The 20,292-nt window shown below is 41.6% G+C and overlaps 1 protein-coding gene across 4 annotated transcripts in view; it reads right to left on the minus strand.

Annotated features, from left to right (window-relative positions):
* Positions 1-10,657: 10,657 nt before the first annotated feature.
* The window catches only part of EBF1 (EBF transcription factor 1), a 557,364-nt gene continuing 547,729 nt past the window's right edge, over positions 10,658-20,292 (minus strand). For all 4 annotated transcript variants that reach the window (XM_030211898.1, XM_030211896.1, XM_030211897.1 and 1 more), the window contains one exon: positions 10,658-13,698. In XM_030211898.1, coding sequence (XP_030067758.1) covers positions 13,667-13,698 — 32 coding nt within the window. In that variant the 3' untranslated portion in view covers positions 10,658-13,666. The remainder of the gene's footprint in view (positions 13,699-20,292) is intronic.

Raw genomic sequence — 20,292 nt, forward strand, 5'->3', positions numbered from 1 at the left:
TCATGACACTGATCTTCCCGATAACCTTTCCCTGTTACAGATATATAATAAGCTCTTACAATAGGAGGCACAGTTTGTCAGTCAATCATAATACTTCGTCAAAATATTTCCTCAACATATCTGTCGGAGATAAAATTGATGACTTAGGGAAATTCAAAAATCTTAGTTATTGCGCCTCTGTTGATTTTCAAAATATTCTAGCTTAGGCTATTGTAACATTTATCTCCTCCATAGATGACAAATTCTTTTCCAAAGTCTTGACCTTGGAGGACAATTGATCTAATTGCATGGAATGAATAGCAATTCCTTGAGAATTCTCATTAATCGTATCCACAAGTCTATCAGTTATAGTTATTAAAGAAGAGTTACTGGCTTTCATGACATCCCACAGGGATTCCAAAGTCATGACGGCAGGTATCACAAATCCCTGCAAACCAGGAGGAAGTTTTTCCAATGGTTCACTCAATTCGCCCTCAGAGTGTCCACCAATTGGTATGACCACATGTTTAGGAGAGGACTTCACTGCAGCAGATCCCTCTGGTGTGAGTAACAGCACGTCACCAATTCTGGGGGCCATACTCAGTGCTCCTTCAAGGCAGGTTCTACATCTGGGTTGTGGGGGAGCCCATTATGGGCGTCTCAGCATTTACTTCCAACTGATTTCTAGTGTAAGCTAAAAATGCTACTGCGGCTTAGTAAAAGACCACCTTAGTAAACTGCAGAATGCTGTTAATTTGTGATGGTCTACAGGGCTCTGGATAGTGCACCATCAAGCATCAAACATGAGGAGCTTGGTACAATGGGTAAGACAGTCTTAGGCATATCTGCAAGCAGAGTGGAAGGAGAATGGACAGAATGAGGAGACATGATTTACTTCCTAACCTCTTCCAATTCTTCCATCAAAGCCATGGTACAACAGAATCATGCACACATAATACTCCCTGGGGCTCTTTGCTTAGCCAATAAATAGTTCCCAAAATTGTGTGAGCACATAATAATAACCACATCTATCTACCTGCCTATCACAGGAACTCCATTAGGGTCTGAGCCACCTCCCCTCCCTTGGGCTTGTGGAGTGTAGCATCCCTTCCCCATTGTGTGCTAAGTGCACTGGGTTAAAGGAAGTCCCTTTCCCCTTAGCAATCCATTAGCTAATGGGCATGCAAGCTCTTCTGTGTTCTGTTAATTCTTTAACATCAGTAGGCACCTGCTGTGCAGGAGAACACCGCTGACAAATAAAAAAAGACGGGATAAAATAAATACCTAGGATGAGCTTTCAAGCCTTAGGGTTGTGAAGCAGATTTGAAGAGCTGCAATGTGATACCTGATTTGTATTTTCTTGGAGCGCTCACCAATGATCTACAGCTGAGCAAGCTTGTGCCTGTCGCTAACACCAGGAGCACAGAAATTGTTTTAGCATAAATCTTTAAGCATTTTTACCAATCAAATCACTGTATTGCTCAAATACCCTGACACCATCAGACAGAAGCAATGTGGAGGCTGAATTATATAGACACAAGGAACATATTTCATTCTGGGGTCCCTATATGAAGCTATGCCAGAAAGTGGCCTTGCTGTGCCTTTGTATGGGTTTTCCCCATGTGCTAAGATTATTCTTACTGCAGCAGTAAAAATGTCACTTTTCTTTTCTTTTCTTTAAATAAATTAATGGCCATGTGCTAATGATACCATTGGCCAAAGCAATTGTAGAGGATGCCACAAAAACAACCAGCCAATGGGATGAAGTCAAAGAATCCTTTATTCAAAGCACCAGTAATTGGACCCAACACGTTCCGTGTTTTGGCGGTAAAACCACCTGCTTCAAGGGTCACAACGCAACTTGCCAAGCAAAGGTAAAAATCAGAGAAACCTGGTGCAAAACACTGGCACAGTCAAGTAAATCCGTCTGTAGTGTCGGATTGCTGTTTGTTTGTTAAGCGCTTCTGCGTCCGTCCGACATTACAGACAGATTTACCTGGCTGTGCCAGTGTTTTGCATCAGGTTTCCTTGGTTTTTTTTTTACCTTTCCTTGGCAAGTTGCATTGTGACTCCTGAAGCAGGTGGTTTTACCTCCGAAACACAGACCGTGTCAGGTCCAGTTACTAGTACTTTGAATAAAGGACCCTTTGACTTCATCCCGTTGGCCCACAGGGGGTTGCCCAGTTACCCAATAGGGCAATCCCCTCCTGCTTACACATACTGCACATTAATATTTGCTGTTAATGCATGGTAAGGGGGCAGTTCTATGAGTGGGTGTCTCCATTTAGGTGCCCCAGGACCATGTAGTAGGGGCCTAGAGTTGGTATAAGGTTAGGTGTCTAAATGTAGCAGGAACATGCATAACTTACAGTATTCTCTAAGTTACACATGTAAGTGGAAGCCCTGCCTGTGTCTCATCCATGTTCAGCCCGTGTGGTCGCCTCCTTACTAATACATACTGGGCTAGATTCTATATATGGCATCTACAAGATCGGCAGCAAAAAACCCCGATTAAGTGGTATTATATAAGCTGCACCAAACGTTTGGCATGGTTTATAGAATAAAACTAAAACCAAGAGGTCGTGTGTAAATTAAGGTGTCACCGTTGCACCAACGAAAATGTGGTGCAAATGCCCACACCTAAATTTATGGACAGAGCACTGTTATGCTATAATTACATATGTAACTCAAAACCACATCCCCGTTCTGCCCCAAAATGCCCGTGCCCTCTCATTTCTGTGTCCCCTTTTTTTTTAGGCCTTGTGTAAATTTTAGGTGTTGATTCCACGCATAAATTTACACATGTAAGTCCCAATTAAATCTAATTAGTGCCAATAATTGCTTGTTAAAAAGCCAAATATTGGCACTAATTAGCTCATTATTCTATTAATTTGTGCACGTAAATTGGGAGCACGCTTGATTTCCATGCACAATTTTTGGCGATTTTTATAGAATCAGGGGGATTTTGTAAGTTAAATGGGTACTTGCAGAATAGTGCATGAACACCCTGCTAGCACTTGCATGGGTATGTGCTTATATTTTAAATATTTACACGCATATCACACACATCAATGTGGGCACCTACAATTATAGACTTGCCTTCAAGTGCACAAACTTACCGCACTTTAGTAAAAGGGCCTGTAAGGAGGATTGATTGAGAAAAGCAGACAAGTAAGACTGGGTGGGGGCACATCACAAAACATAGAGGTTCATTGCATATTACAGTTTTATAGAATGCTAAACTCAACCTACTGATGAGGGGACCTTTCTCTCAAATTCAGAAATTGTGCCTGCGAAATGTCAACTATTTATTAATGAACATTCCAGGGGCTTCATCTGCGCATCTCTTTGTTGACAAGGGAGCTTTGCTCAAACAGAGATAGCAGGTTTCACGGCCCCTGTGGATCCTGCCTCAAATTCCAGGTTATTATACAAGAAACATCATGCCGGTCAACTGAAACTCATGACACTTCTAACGGATAAATTAATTATTCCTAGGTCTTTGGGGGCAGGATTGCAAAAGCTTAAAGGCTGCTGGAAGAAAACAAGCTTCTAGAAACTTCAATTATTATTTCTCAAAGCCTTTAAATCCACTTATTTGCTTGGTTTATCTTTCTGTTTTTGCATCTCAGAAGAGGCTTCTAGAGATAAAAGCAGATCTTCCTGCTTGATTTACTGGTGTCAGAGATTCTTTAATAAGGGGGCAGCGAACAGTTTTTTAGTTCTCTGTATGACTGCACTCCCATGAATACATAGATTTGATAGACCTTTCTTTCCTTTAGAATCTACATCCTGCCATCACTCACCAGATCAGGCCAGCAGCACAGAAGTGGTTTCCACCATTGCAGATTTGACTGGGATTTTTACTATTCTCTCCAATAATCCAGGTGGGAGGAGCCCTTGTGTCACGGGTTCATGACATCACCTGCCTCCTGGTATAATTGAGAGCTTGCTCCTGAGGCATCTTTGGTTCTGCCATCACTCACCGGATAGGGTCGGCAGCACAGAAGTGGTTTTCACCATTGCGGATTTGACTGGGATTTTTATTATTCTCTCCAATGATCCAGATAGGAGGAGCCCTCGGGTCGCAGGTTGATGACATCACCCACCTCCCACAATAATTGAGAGCCTGCTCCTCAGGTGTCATGCTGAAGGGGTATGTCAAAGGGGCAGATCATGCCCATTTTGTGCATCCCTTCGTGTGCAACTGAGTGCACTAATTATTTGTCCTGGATCTGGACTGCCTAGGGTTCTCGTGTTAACATTATAAGTTAAGGAGGACTCTATGTTAACTCAAGATAAATTGATTGGTGGTGTGTTTGTTGGGGCTGCTTTAATTATGTGGGAGAAGTGGGCGGTATGGGGTCATTTGGGGACAAAATGTATTAGAAGATTCTATTCCTGTCCTCATATCAAACAGTAAGTGTCTTAAGAGTATTATTAATAATGTACAAAGGTCTAACTTGATTGTTGTTCTTGTAGGTCAAAAGAAATTCCTAGAGTTTTAAGTGGGCACTATCATACAGACTCCACCTATAAAAGACCATTGAATGGATATGGTAGGGTGAGAGGTAATTTCACTATGATCCCATTTGTTAGTCAACCCGAAACTACCTTTATGCCAATTCCATGTTATTATATTAACTCAAGATCTGTTGTTAATAAACCCCACAAAATTAGGGCTCTGTTGGACGAGCATCAACCTGTCATCTATGCAGACTGATTTTTTCCTACTGTGACTGGCTGAATTTACCTTGGATACAATTTGGGACAGAATTATTATTGTTCCATAGATTAAGATCTTGGATTCTAAAGTACAGGATCATGATATAATGTTGGAGAAGATTCAGAAACAGCTTTTAGAATTTAAAAGTGAAATCAACCTTGTTAAAGAGAAAAAAAATCAGTCTTTATTACACTTGGAAACTATTTTATTGAAAATGTAGTTAGCTTGCATAAGAAGCTTGAAGCTCTTGAAAATGTTACATGAAATTTGAATCTGAGGTTAATACACTTTTCTGAGGTCATTCATTCTCCCTTCTCATAAGATGTTTTGGGAGTAAATGCTTGAAATTCTGAGAATGCCACAGTCCTCAATTCCACCAATAGTCAAGTTATACTATCTGTCTGTTTCTAGGGCAGAGGTTTCTAGTCCAGTTCAGGTGGACATCTGCTGGATATTTCAGCGTTACTACACAAATCATCTTCAGAAGATTGGGTACTTGCTATCATGCTGATTGGGACTGGTTGCAAAAATGTCTGCACCTAAATGCAACCTTTAAATGATCACTTCCAGCATTCTGTAAGCAGCCCACATAAATATCAGAGCCCCTCTTATGCCATGCTTTGTCCCACCCATATGAACATCCCTATAACAATTATGCGCTATGCAAGTTTAGCACATAATTACACACTAGTGCTTAGGTGCGCTACTGCCATTTATGTATTTAAGTGAACACTTTTACTTGCGTGGAAGGCAGTATTCTATAAACTTAAGCGCACGAAAATTGCTAAAATTTATGCAACCAGTTTAGAATGTTGGTGTATCTATAAACTGCCTGGGTGGACTTAAGGCAGAGCATAGGTGATAACACCTATCTCTATGGACAGTAGCAATATTCAGCAGCTGTACACATAGCTATATGGTTAACTTTAGGGGAAAGAGGTCAGTGTCTGTGGGGTTTGGTCATAGGTGGCAACAGTATACATAATTTTGTACTTTCTAAGCTATGCTTGGTGTTTTAAATAGATAATTCAGCCACATAAAGAGCAAGTACATATCTCCACAGGTACAATTTACTGAGCAATTTTCAAAGTTCCTGGAGGAAAAGTTCATAGTCTGTTATTGAGATGGACATAGGGGAAGCCCTGAGATTGGTAGCATGGAATGGTGCTACTAACTGGGTTTTGGCCACTGCTGGAAGCATGATACTGGGCTGAATGGACCATTGGTCTCACCCAGTATGGCTATTCTTATGTTCCTATGAAAAGTTTTTCCCTTAGAAAACTGGAACAAAGTCAGCCAGGAAAAGTACTCAAGGATTTGCATATGCCTGCAAAGTATTGAAAAAATGCTCACTCAATATTACCATAAATATTTAGTGCACTTAACTGTGTAATTCATAACAGATAACATAAAGGGTAATTTTATAACAGGTCACCTAGGTTAAAAGGATAAGATGATGTCTATTTTATAAAGATCCATAGGCACTTATGTGTCATTATAAAATACTAGGGGTAAACTTTCTGATCCTGTGGCTAGGATGAAGTCTTGGACATTTTGGACTAGATTACATAAGTACATAAGTACATAAGTAGTGCCATACTGGGAAAGACCAAAGGTCCATCTAGCCCAGCATCCTGTCACCGACAGTGGCCAATCCAGGTCAAGGGCACCTGGCACGCTCCCCAAACGTAAAAACATTCCAGACAAGTTATACCTAAAAATGAGGAATTTTTCCAGTCCATTTAATAGCGGTCTATGGACTTGTCCTTTAGGAATCTATCTAACCCCTTTTTAAACTCCGTCAAGCTAACCGCCCGTACCACGTTCTCCGGCAATGAATTCCAGAGTCTAATTACACGTTGGGTGAAGAAAAATTTTCTCCGATTCGTTTTAAATTTACCACACTGTAGCTTCAACTCATGCCCTCTAGTCCTAGTATTTTTGGATAGCATGAACAGTCGCTTCACATCCACCCGATCCATTCCACTCATTATTTTATACACTTCTATCATATCTCCCCTCAGCCGTCTCTTCTCCAAGCTGAAAAGCCCTAGCCTTCTCAGCCTCTCTTCATAGGAAAGTCGTCCCATCCCCACTATCATTTTCGTCGCCCTTCGCTGTACCTTTTCCAATTCTACTATATCTTTTTTGAGATACGGAGACCAGTACTGAACACAATACTCCAGGTGCGGTCGCACCATGGAGCGATACAACGGCATTATAACATCCGCACACCTGGACTCCATACCCTTCTTAATAACACCCAACATTCTATTCGCTTTCCTAGCCGCAGCAGCACACTGAGCAGAAGGTTTCAGCGTATCATCGACGACGACACCCAGATCCCTTTCTTGATCCGTAACTCCTAACGCGGAACCTTGCAAGACGTAGCTATAATTCGGGTTCCTCTTACCCACATGCATCACTTTGCACTTGTCAACATTGAACTTCATCTGCCACTTGCACGCCCATTCTCCCAGTCTCGCAAGGTCCTCCTGTAATCGTTCACATTCCTCCTGCGACTTGACGACCCTGAATAATTTTGTGTCATCGGCGAATTTAATTACCTCACTAGTTATTCCCATCTCTAGGTCATTTATAAATACATTAAAAAGCAACGGACCCAGCACAGACCCCTGCGGGACCCCACTAACTACCCTCCTCCACTGAGAATACTGGCCACGCAATCCTACTCTCTGCTTCCTATCTTTCAACCAGTTCTTAATCCATAATAATACCCTACCTCCGATTCCATGACTCTGCAATTTCTTCAGGAGTCTTTCGTGCGGCACTTTGTCAAACGCCTTCTGAAAATCCAGATATACAATATCAACCGGCTCCCCATTGTCCACATGTTTGCTTACCCCCTCAAAAAAATGCATTAGATTGGTGAGGCAAGACTTCCCTTCACTAAATCCGTGCTGACTTTGTCTCATCAGTCCATGTTTTTGTATATGCTCTGCAATTTTATTCTTAATAATAGCCTCCACCATCTTGCCCGGCACCGACGTCAGACTCACCGGTCTATAATTTCCCGATTCTATATATCATGCCTAAAAATTTGGTGTCAAAGTGAAATTTGCCTAAGCGCATTCTACAAGGTACACATTCATTTAGGTGTACTTTACAGAATAAGCCTAACATTTCCCTTCTGCTCGGTGTCTGTGGAGAGAATGAAATCAAATCCAGTGATGACGGCATAAGAAAATCTTTTGTTTTGGATTCCCTGTTTTGACCTCAGCTTGTTTCGGGTACAATTATTATATTGCGCGGTGGAGATTCAAATGTGTTTTGGTCCTTTTTATTTATCTATTATATTTATTTTCTTGAATTTGTGCTCCACAGATCTAGTTGAATTACATAATAACACATAAAACAACGTTAAAAGACAAACACACCTTATGCAATCAAATCAGTTTAAAAACTTGAACCAAATGCTTTCTTAAGCAAAATGGCTTTTAAACTTTTCCTAATCTGCAGGGAGGGAAGGAAGAAAGAAATTCTGCAAAATATTGGAGATACATTATCGCTGCAAAAATTCCAGCAAATAAGAGGCCCTTTTACTAAGCCGCGTAAGCATCTACACGTGCCCAGCGTGCGCCAAAATGGAGTTACCGCCCGGCTACCACGTGGTTCTTGTGGTAATTTCATTCTTGGCGCATGTCCGATATGCGCTTCTGAAAAATAATTTTTATTTTTGAACGCGTGCCAAGTGACATTTGACATGCGTAGGTCATTACCGCCCAGTTACCACATGAGACTTTACCGCTAGGTCAATGGCTGGTGGTAAAGTCTCAGAGCCAAAATGGACATGTGCCAATTTTGATTTTGCCGCATGTCCATTTCTGGCAAAAATTTTAAAAAGGCCTTTTTTTTAGAGGCACGCTGAAAAATGGATTGGCATGCGTCCAAAACCTGTGCCTACACTACCTCAAGCCATTTTTCAGCCCTAAATCTTTTTAATTCACTCAGAAGCCCAAAATAGGTAAATAATCTATTAATGTATTTGGGACTGAATTCTAAAAATAGTGCTGAAAAATCGGTGCTGTCTAAAAAGTGCTATTCTATAAAAGGTGCTTAAAGTTAGCCGTCATTTATAAAATAGTACGTTTGCTGGGAACCGCACCTAACTTTGGGGCCCTTTTACTAAGGCGCATTGGCGCTTCTGCGCACAGAACGTGCATCCATTTGAAACTACTGTCTGGCTACAGCGTGGCCCAGATGGTAATTTCATTTTCCTGTGTGTGGCGCTAACTGGGCAGCAATTGGCATTGTACATGCGTAGATGATTACCACACGGTTAACGTGTGAGACCTTAGAGCTAAGTGAATGGGTGGTGGTAAGGTCTCAGACCCAAAATGGACATACGCCAATTTTTATTTTGCCACGTCCATTTTCAGCGAAAAAAAGAAGGTAGTTTTTACAGACACGCTGAAAAATGGATCTGTGTGCGTCCAAAACACGTGCCTATACTAGAGCAGGCCATTTTTCAGCACACCTTAGTAAAAGGACCCCTTTGTGTGGGATGATTTACACCAACTAAACCCTGGTGTAAATCCTAGTGCCGAATGCCCCTTATTCTATAACACTGTGCATAAATTACAGGAACGCCCCCAATCCATCTGTGACCCTCCCACAGCCTGCCATTTTGGAGCAGCACAGGATCCGGGTGCATAATTGATGCCAGTTAGCACTGATAATTGATTGTTAGAGCACAACTATTGGAGCTAATTGGTTCATTATTCAATAAAATTGCATGCGCTCAGATTTGTGCCCGCAGTTTTTAGTGCCCATTTATAGAATTTGGTGGTTAGTGACATGCCCTCTCATCTTAGGCATTCATATTTGGGATATACCTTCTTTCTGTGGGTACAACCAAAGCAGTTTACATTCATTATATGCAGGCACTTTTTCTGTCCCTAGTGGGCTCACAAGCTAACCTCCCTGTTTACAAAGACATGCTAGCGGCTGGCGGTGCAGTACTGCCGACACAGCCCATTCACTTTGATAGCGCCGGTGCTTACTCAGCAGTAATTGCTGTCCAGTTACTGCTGGGTTAGCGCGGGAGCCCATACTGCCACTTCAATGGGTGGCAGTAAGTGCTCCCCCCGAAATGGCCATCTGGCAAGTGGTTCGCTTACCACACGGCCATTTCTTTTCCAGCAAAAGAGACAGTTTACCCGCTGCGGTATAAGGGGGCCTCAGTGCGCATCAAAAATATGTGCTGACGCAAGCACAGGCCCCATTTTACTGCAGCTTAGTAAAAGGACCCCGTGGACGGGCATAATCGAATGGGGCCGGCCATCTACGAGGGCGGCCATCTCTAATGATGGCCCCGTTAAGCGGCGTACCCGACTGTATTATCGAAACAAGATGGCCGGCCAGCAGTGTACGGTTCGATAATACGGTCGGGGCCGGCCAAATCTCAACATTTGGGCCGCCCTTAGAGATTGCTGGCGTTAGAGATGGCCACCATTGGTTTTCACCGGTAATGGAAACTAATGGTGGCCATCTCAAACCAGGCCAAATCCAAGCCATTTGGTCGTGGGAGGAGACAGCATTTGTAGTGCACTGGTCCCCCTCACATGCCAGGACATCAACCGGGCACCCTAGGGGGCACTGCAGTGGACTTCAGGACTTCCACTTATGTGTGTAATTTAATGAATACTCTAAGTTACACACATTCCTGTTACATTTAGGTGCCTGCACTTAGCTAGGTCTATGGCTGGTTTAACAGAGGGTACCTATATGTTAGGTGCATCGATATTGTATATTGGAACCTAGGCACCAACCACACGGCCTCAAGGCACCTAAATGGTGTAACATACCCCTCCTTCAGGGGGTATATTACAGCTGGATGATGAGCATATGACAGATGGCTCCAATGTCCTGTTGGTGACATCCACACTGGGAAATAAGTACACTGCTGGAAGGCCATGATCACAGACAGGAAGTAACTTTAATTAAATATTGTGAAAGTTGAAAAGTTTTTACAGCTTGAATTCTGCAAAAAAATTATAAGAATCTCTACAGTAGTTTCTCTAACAATAGAACTGTACAGTGTGTCTATTTCAAAAAGGTAAGGTAATCAGCTAAGAAGACTGACAAGTTTAGCCGCGTCCTATCACTTAAGGAAATGGGCAATGATGCTTGCACTGACCCTTTACATAGGGTCATATCCCCCTTCCTAACCAAAATCCCTTCTTTTGTCACTTAAAGCCATGGTTTATATTCAGTAGAAGCCAAGACATTTTATCCTGGTGGTTCACTCAGCTCTTGTTCACCAAAACACCATAGGAGTTGCAATGAAACACAATTGATTGAAATGCATTTTTTAAAAAAAGGATTTCTTTGGGCTCTGAATGTGCAAAAGGTTAAGCATGGGAAGGTAAGCGAAGACCAGCCCACGGAAAGGGAAGAACTTTGTAGCTTGTCTCACAAATCAATATCTGGCCTTCCCTCTTCATCATTTCCAACAAAATGTAGCACAATAATCCTTTTCCATTTCTGTACAGAGAAAGTAAATACATCAATGTCTCTCCTAGTTTCCAGTTTTCTTCTTTTCTTACCGCTAAATTCCTGCTCACCCTTTGCCACCTTCCCCTATGCCCACCCCTTAATATCAGACAGTGACGTTCAACCTATTCCAAAATCCAGACCCCAAATCATGCAACCATTGCAGCATGGTTGTTAATTATTTCTTGCTCAACTAGAAAAAGTTACATTGCATTTAGATAACAAAACAGTTCTTTTGTGCTTTTCATTTTTTTTTTGAATGTTAGTGATTGACAGTTCTGGTGCACAATACTATGTACATATGAAATGTTTATGACTTGCATTGTTAAGGCATCCAATCTGCTGGTTTATAGTTATGTGAAAGACAGGGAAAATATACAAGCAGAACTAAGAAAGAAAGTATTTTTATACTGGTTTCTATGACGTTTTCTCCCCAAATTTAATGCACAAAATGCAAGAGTCACTCCATAGGGGAGAGACAGATCTCATGCATATTAATACAGTAAGAGAGAGTTAGCTTTTGCAAGCCTCCAAAGCAAAAGATACAGTTTGTAAATCTATAGAACTAAATACTACAAGAATAATATGCTACTTTTTTTTTTACAATATATTGAAAAAAAATTCTTAACTTACAAATAATACAAAAATAGACAATGGTTTTTGGATGGAAATAAAAAGTGGAAGCATGACTGAGAATAATACAAAATCCTGCCCCATCAACCCCCAACAACTATTTATGACTTTTTAAAAAGAAACCATATATAAGCAGCTGATACAAATCTGGCTGATAAAAACCAATCGGCACTTTTCACATAGCAAAAACAAACACAATAAAATAAATGGAGAGAGGGGGAGCAATATACAAATTCCGAAGATAAATACATTATTTATATGGATATTTTACAAAATCCTCTTTTAAAACAAAAAGCTTTCCCTCCCCCCCTCTAAATTTTGCAAATATGTGCAAGCGAAAGGCAGTGAAGCGTTTTTCTGTTGTTGCAAATTTCTTTTGTTAATTTTGAAAAAAAAAGTCTTAAGACATTAAAATGTATAAATAGAACAACAACTTTGGCAAAAAGAAATCACAAAAAAAAATCTACAGTATTTATAACTAAGTACAAAACACAACAGTAAAGAAAAGCGTCAGGTCAATGCATCCTCCTTCTGGCTTTGGCTGCATGGTCAGCTCATTCCAGGCTCCATTCCCTCAATTCGGATAGGACAAAGTCCAGGAAGCCAAAGCGTCCTGACACTTTCCTTTTGGATCCTTCATTTTTCCACAATTCCTCGTTCCCTTCTTTAAATTTTACATCCAGCAGTGGTTCACCGGCCACCCAATCCACTTACTGTATGTTACAGAAATGGAGAAAAAAGGGTCAATCAACACAGTGGAGAATCCCATAGAATAATTTATATGCCCTGATGACAGCCCTTGAAGACTAAACTCCACCATCTCTTTCGCTATCAATAGTGGAGTCAGGTTAGGAACCTACAGTCCTATGCTATGCTGGGAAAATCTCAGGGTTCCCTGGCAAAGTGATCTAGCATGGTCAGTGTGGTTTGCCTATCAGGTCTGAGTATCTTTATGCTATTTCTAACTCAACTGATCAGGTTTGAGTATCTTAACACCATTTGTAACTCAGCTTATCAAGTCTGAGTATCTTTACACCATTTGTAACTCAAAATCCAAGGATTTAGCCATACTTATCTAAGTGACAACACCAAGGTGGCAGTCTGTGACTATGGAGTTACTGATGGCAGAGAATCAGAGGGACAGTCTTTCATGACCCCAGTCACCTTTTACTGTCCACCCGGGTTCTAGTATTTATACAATTTCTCAGGTCAAAACCAAGTAGAAAGGTCTTGCATTCATCATAATGGATTCTCCTTTCCAGTGAGATGGATGAGTCGACTTTACAGGACTCAGTGATAGGTGAATGACCCTTAATTCTTTTCCAGAAACTTCAGGGAACTGGTGTTTCCATTTGCCCTCGCCTCAATACGCACCCTTGTAAATTTCATCTCTTCATTATCCCTTTATACAGCATCAAAAACATTATAAATTAACATGTATAGTTGGTATTTATAGTGTCCCTTGTATTATTTTTACAATTTATGAGACAAATGATTGCTGATACAAATTAAGATCCACTAAAGCAAAACTGAAAAAAAAATGATTTTCTTTTATCAACAAAGAATAAATATAATTTTCCAGATACTTGGAATTCTCCACACCTGACACCTATAACTTCTATGTATTTTCAGGGTTTGTATGGTGGGAGGTACTGAGTTTTGTTTACAAATCTGCAGTTCTTGAAATTCCTCTTTAAAAAGGCCTGAGTTAAAAAGTTCCGCTCTGGGGGCTTGTTGCAAGTTTCTTCCTGCAGAACGATCCGACTCTCTTCGTTAGGAAAATTCTTCCAGGTAATAGTGATCATAATAAATTCACATGGGTGGAACAATCATACCCGAAATAGCTGTTCAAAAAAAAAATTGAAAAGAAATTACAAAATGTGTAGATTTTGCAAGCTAAGGGGCCATTTTACTAAGCTGCGCTAAAAAGTGGCCTGCGCTATTTTTACAGGTGCTGAGGGGCCACATTTAGCTCAGCAGTAAAATGCCCAGAAATTTCTATTTTTCCATTAATGACCACATATTAATTTCCCTATTAGCGCATGGCCATTACCATGTGAACCCTTACCGCCACCTATTTTGTAGGCGGTAAGGGCTCACACGCTAACCCCATGCTAATCGCCAGCATGCAGCAATTCACCTGTGCTAACCAATTAGCACAGGTTATATCTACTCTTCACCCCCAAACACATTCCCCTCGCTAAATAATATTTTATATTTTTAGCGCTGGATCAGCACGTGCCGATCCCAGAACTACTGTGGTACGCCTGAGTGCGTTCCACTGTAGTGCTTTTTAAGGTTGGGGTAAGCACACTGCCAGTTTGTAAAAGGGCCCCTAAAAGGGGCTTTGGCTTGTGTGTTGGAGGGCCAATGTTTCTGGGGGAAACCTATAAAGGTGCTCTTAACTTTAGTGAATAAACACATCCTGCAAAGTTTAACAGAAGTTGAGTTATTTATTTGTCCTGTTTGTCCTAATTGCATAGTAGATGACGGCAGAAAAAGACCTGCATGGTTCATCCAGCCTGCCCAACAAGATAAACTCATATGTGCTACTTTTTGTGTATACCTTACCTTGATTTGTATCTGTCATTTTCAGGGCACAGACCATAGAAGTCTGCCTAGCACTAGCCCCGCCTCCCAACCACCAGCCCCGCCTCCCCCCACCGGCTCCACCACCCAATCTCGGCTAATTAGATTGTAAGCTCTGTCGAACAGGGACTGTCTCTTCATGTTCAAGTGTTCAGCGCTACATATCTCTAGTAGCACTATAGAAATGCTAAGTAGTAGCAGTATTTTCAATAATAATGAAGAAGTTTTATGCATTTGCATAGTTTGCAGTTTATTATGTTTTAAATGTGCACAGCGGTAGAATAGGACACTTCTTCTGTCATTTCCTGTGATTGGCAAATGAAAATGAGCAGGAAAAAACATGACATGTCCTGTTGATTTTTTTTTCCACTTGCCAATGACAGGCCTGCTGCTGCCCAATGTGGCCTAGGCTGATATTCAGCCTGTCACCTAGCTAGCTCATTGTGGGCAGAATAGCATCAGCCCAGGCCGAGATCTGAGACAAGGCTCCCCCACAATCCAGGGTTCTCCTTCTGGCCTCCTCCAAGAGCAGACAATCCCCCACCCCTTCCCTGTGCCCCCCACTGCTAGGGAGTACCATGAAACTATGGTCAAGAGATTACAGCCACCATATTTGATTTGGTGCAGACATGAGCTGAAGTAAATGGGTATCGCTCCTGCTTTGTCCCCACTAAACCACCAGGAATATTCAGGTAGGTCCAGGGACCTATGGGGGCATGGGAATGGGGGATTGTCTGCTTTGAGGGGGGCCTGAAAATTGTTGTTTCCTGCCATTTCCTGTAATGACAGAAAGGGGAGGGGGGACACCAGAAGAAAACATTCCCAGAAACAACACGAAACAATTTTCAGTCTGCCTATCTTTAGTAGAAACTTCTGTGTTGAGGTTTATTATTGCAAATAGTGCATGGTAATGCAGTTTAATAACTAATCCCTTTTTGGATTGCCATTTTATGCTGCTTTCTGGATTTGAGGGACTATTAGGAGCTCTTTGACTAAAATGTGGTAAACCTTATGCACTTACGGTGCATTAGATTCAATCTATAAGTATTTAAACAAAAAACAAAATCAATCAATCACTCAAAGGGACAACTGTGAGCTGTGTAAGTCATGGTACAATTGTAGTTACCAGAACTAAAAGCTGAATGATTAGTTTTGTGGTTAATACCCAGAAGGGGGTTGGAAACAGTTGCCAATACGATCAACTTTCTTGCAGGCTTCATTTTCATAGCAGGCTAATCTGCTTTCACCAAACTGTACACACAATCTCTGAGTTCTGACCTATATAAGAAAAGATGAACACCACAACAGGACTTACAGGGTAAGGCAAAAAAAAAAAGTAACCCCTACAGGGTTTTTTTGCAGTTTTTTCAGCAACCTTTTTGAATTTCAATGAGAAATTGTACATACTTATTTAGGGGTCCTTTTACTAAGGTATGCTGAAAAATGGCTTGCGGTAGTGTAGGCGTGGGTTTGGGGCGTACGCCAATCCATTTTTCAGCGCACCTGTAAAAAAGGCCTTTTTTTGCCGAAAATGGACGTACAGCAAAATGAAAATTGCCGTGTGTCCATTTTGGATCTGAGACCTAACCATCAGCTTTTGACCTAGCATTAAAGACTCAGGCGGTAACTGGGTGGTAATGACTTACGTGTGCCAAATGCCAATTGGCACGTGTCCGTCATGCGCGCCCAAAAATAAAAAATATTTTCCAGATGCACGTATCGGACGTGCGCCAAAAATGAAATTACCGCAAGAGCCACCTGGTAGTCGGGCGGTAACTCCATTTTGGTGCAAGTTGGGCACAAGTAGACGCTTACACGGCTTAGTAAAAGGGCCCCTTAGTCATCAATCTTACATATTACTATTAAACAACATTTAATTATCTTCAGCTATGTTGATGTTACTGACATTTTATCTTTACTAAACTTGCAAATTAAAAATGTTTGAGCTAAAATACGGTGAAATAACGTTATTCAAACGATACAATTAACAATGTGTCAGAATTTTGCAGTCACTGTGAGTGCTCAGAGTGTCTACTCCCAGCTTTAACACAGACCTTCAGTCACTTTGGGAAATTCTTAACAGCCTTGTCGATCCGGTCCCTGGGGTCCCTGTGGCAGGCTGTCCCAGATCAGCTGCAGTGCTTACTTAAGTTTGACGATTGTTTGTGGCTTTGGGTGGAGCTTTTGATAGACAATGTTTCCTCTAAGCTGAGCAGGAGTCCTTCAAATGCATTGCTGCCAGTGGAGGGCGGTGCTTCAATATTGGGTTTTCAATTGCTAGGGACAGGCACATTCTCTAGATAACTGCAGAGTTTGTTGTGCCTCGCTATTGAAAATGTGATTATGAAACAGCACCACCCACTGGCAGGACTGTAGGCTGAGCACTTCCGCTCAGCTTAGAGGGAACAGTAGTGATAGGCCTTTTATTATTGCTCCCCAGATATGGCAGTCCAAGGGGTGTAGGTCTGGTGAATTTGGAGACCACAGGTTCTTTGTACAAAAGTCTACATCACTGTGACATCATTAACAGTAAGCTGGTTCCCTGGAGGTTTTTTTTGTTGTTGTTGTTTCAAAATAATGGTAGTTTCACAGTGTAAACATTTTTTGAATGTATGATAACTGCTGGGTGGTCAAGCTAAAAAGTCTGTAACTTTGCCGTCTTTAAAGATAATCTCATTCCACTCTGCACATAAATGTAGATAGTAAGAACAAATAAAGTTGTAAAAATTCACGTTGAAATTCCAAGCGTTCGTTGAGAAAGCAGCAAAAAACCTCTAGGTTACTTTTTTTTTTTTTTTTGCTTCACCCTGTATTGGTATCCTTAATGCTGAGTTTATCTTGTTTGGCAGACTGGATGAACTGTACAGGTCTTTTATCTGCCATAATTTACTATGTTAGCTGCTTGGAGTATTGAGCACAATGGTATGTTGGAGGCATCTGTGAGCTAGAACAGGAAGTACATGAGTCCCAGTTCTATAGCCTGGATTAGAAACTGATGTCCAAGGGTGATGCTATATGTTGGGCAAGTAGAAGTTTAGGCATCCAGAAGCCCTTTTACTAAGCTGCGTAAGCGTCTACATGCGCCAAAATGGAGTTACCGCCTGGCTACTGCATGGCTCTTGCGGTAATTTCATTTTTGGTATGCGTCTGATACGCGCAGCCGAAAAATAATTTTTATGTTTGGATGCACGTATCGGACTCGCGCCAAGTGGCATTTGGCGTGCGTAGGTCATTACCGCCCAGTTAGCACATGAGACTTTACCGCTAGGTCAATGGCTGGCGGTAAGGTTGCAGACCCAAAACGGACGTGCGGCAATTTTGATTTTGCTGCACGTCCATTTTTGGCAAAAATAAAATAAAGGCCTTTTTTACAGGCACGCTGAAAAATGAATCGGTGCATGCCCAAAACCTGCGCCTACACTACTGCGAGTCATTTTCAGTGCACCTTACTAAAAGGACCCCCAATGAATTCCACAGGCTGAAGTATCTAGGTTATCACAGAAAGCTCCAAAGGCTGGAGATTTCATGTCACATTATATTTATTTCCTGCAGAGCACAGAGGTGACCAAAATTTACTTTCACATTAATCATGAAGAGGTCATGAATATATCATGGTGATAACTTCGCAGAGTAAAGTGGGAGCATCACCATCATGCAATAATCTGAGAGGTCATCCGTAGCACACTTCAACATTTAGGATTGTGTGCCTTACTCATTCTCCATTCTTCACTTTCAGTGGTACACAGATAGACTGCAGTACGCAGAGAAATAGTGGTGATAGTGGTGGTTGTGGAGGGGGTGGGGTGGGTTAGAGATATATAGGAACCATATGCCAATCTTGTTACTGTATGATTGACAGGATTTTAGAAACACGGATGACAACATCACTGTTATTATCTGTTTACCGTAGCATCATCATGCCTGGTTAAAAATCAGGAGTCAATGTACTAGAATTGTAACATGGAGCATTTGAAATCGGGCTTTTTAGGATACAGGCACTGCATATGCATGAGGCTGGTTGGAATACAATGAATACACGTTACATAACCAAATATATTTGCATATAAATGGGTAAGTGAAACACCTGACCTGCTTATTGCTCTAGATGAAAACAGGAGTGATTGATAACCAAACCTCTTAGCACTGTGCAACAGAAGACTGACTGATAATTAATTAGCAGGTAATCAAGCATCTGAAGCAATTCCCGTCCCTTTTCAGTTTAATACCCACTCTACTCTTGTAACATTGGCTATCTTCTGATCCATCCTACTTAAAAAGGTAGACTCTCCTTGATTAACTTCTAGGCATTCAGGTTGCCATCTGATTTCCAACCAAGATATGACAATATTATTGATATTTTCTTTATTAAATATTTAAATGGGCTTACTTTTAACTTTCCTAGTATTCAATATCATCATCAGATCTCATTTATATTGCAGTGATGGTTAAATGCTCAGACTGTAATGGCTTTATGCTGACTTCATATAGTTTCTGTTAGATGCGTTCTGTCTAGAAAAGGCTAATTTAAATCTGCATATTACTCACTTTTTTAGGCTCCTCCCACTCCTCCCATTTCCTGTCTTTTCAGATTTCAGAGGGGTGGAGTCCTGATTTTCTGGAGTCCTCCTCTTGAACCTTGTAGGGACCATTTTTACAAACCACTTTCAAACTCTTCAATCACGGCTTTGTTCAGGCTAAAATAGAGCCTGTGACAGCATTTTTTAAAAAACGCCAGGTGCCCTGGGCTCTTTATGCTCAGGTATTCAGATTGGACTGAATCCATATTCCAGCGCTGAATATCCAGGTATTGGGCAGCCGCCGGCTGTTATCCAGGAGTCAGTGATATTCAGACTGGTATACGGATGACACTCAAATAGAGTTAGGATGGCCTTTTGACTATCTTAACTTTATCTAGATAGTTACTTGGTTAATGGACTGAAAATTGCTGCTAACTGACTAACTCCTGGCTCTTCCCAGACTCCACCCCTAGACTGCCTTAGCATTACCCAAATAGGGCCAGAGTCCATATACTGCACCTAAAAAATCCGCGTGGCAAACATTTTCCGCTTAAGCATATTCTATAAGCTGTGCAGGCTGCCGAGTATTCTGATACTCAATGCCAGTATCCAGAAAAGGGCTGGCACTGAATATCCAGGCCTAATCTGGGCCATTGAGAGATACAACCAGGCCCAGGGCAGGACCTCCGTTTGTCCACCTATCCCACTCGGGCAGCCTCCCACCCCACATTCGGGCTACCTTTCTGTGTCTGACTGCTCTTCCCTCGGTCTGTCGCCTCCTGCTCCTGAGTGCCGGGACCTGGATGATTGCATTAATGCGATAACCCGGGTGACCCAGGTTATCACATTAAAACAATCATCTGGGCCCTCCTGGCACACAGGAGAAGGAGAGAGACAGACCTGGAAGAAGGCAGGCAGGAAGAAGCTTGCCAGCGCGGAGTCCCCCCTTGGAGGCCAGGCCTGGGGAATTTCCCCTCCCCCCCCCCCCCCCATGGCCCTGGGTCTAATTCAGTTAGCAGTGACCAGCACATTTAAAGAAACGCTGACTGATTATTCTTCCCCTGTTCTTTTGAGATACCATTGAGTAGGGATTTGCATTCATTTGAAACAATATTTTTATGCTTTTTTTTTTAAGCCCAAAACAATAGTAAAAAAAAAAATCCAAACTTTTGATGTTTTCTGGTATCAGGAAGAGTGTGCACTATGTACAACATTGTCTCCTAAATAGAAAAACACTAATTCAAATGAATATTTCCATAAATAATATGAGAATCTAAACAAAATGAAATTGGGCTGCACATTGAGGTATCTGTAGGAATGGGCTGACAACCA

Source organism: Microcaecilia unicolor, chromosome 8 (assembly GCF_901765095.1).
Source record: "Microcaecilia unicolor chromosome 8, aMicUni1.1, whole genome shotgun sequence".
NCBI classification, from domain to species: Eukaryota; Metazoa; Chordata; class Amphibia; order Gymnophiona; family Siphonopidae; genus Microcaecilia; species Microcaecilia unicolor.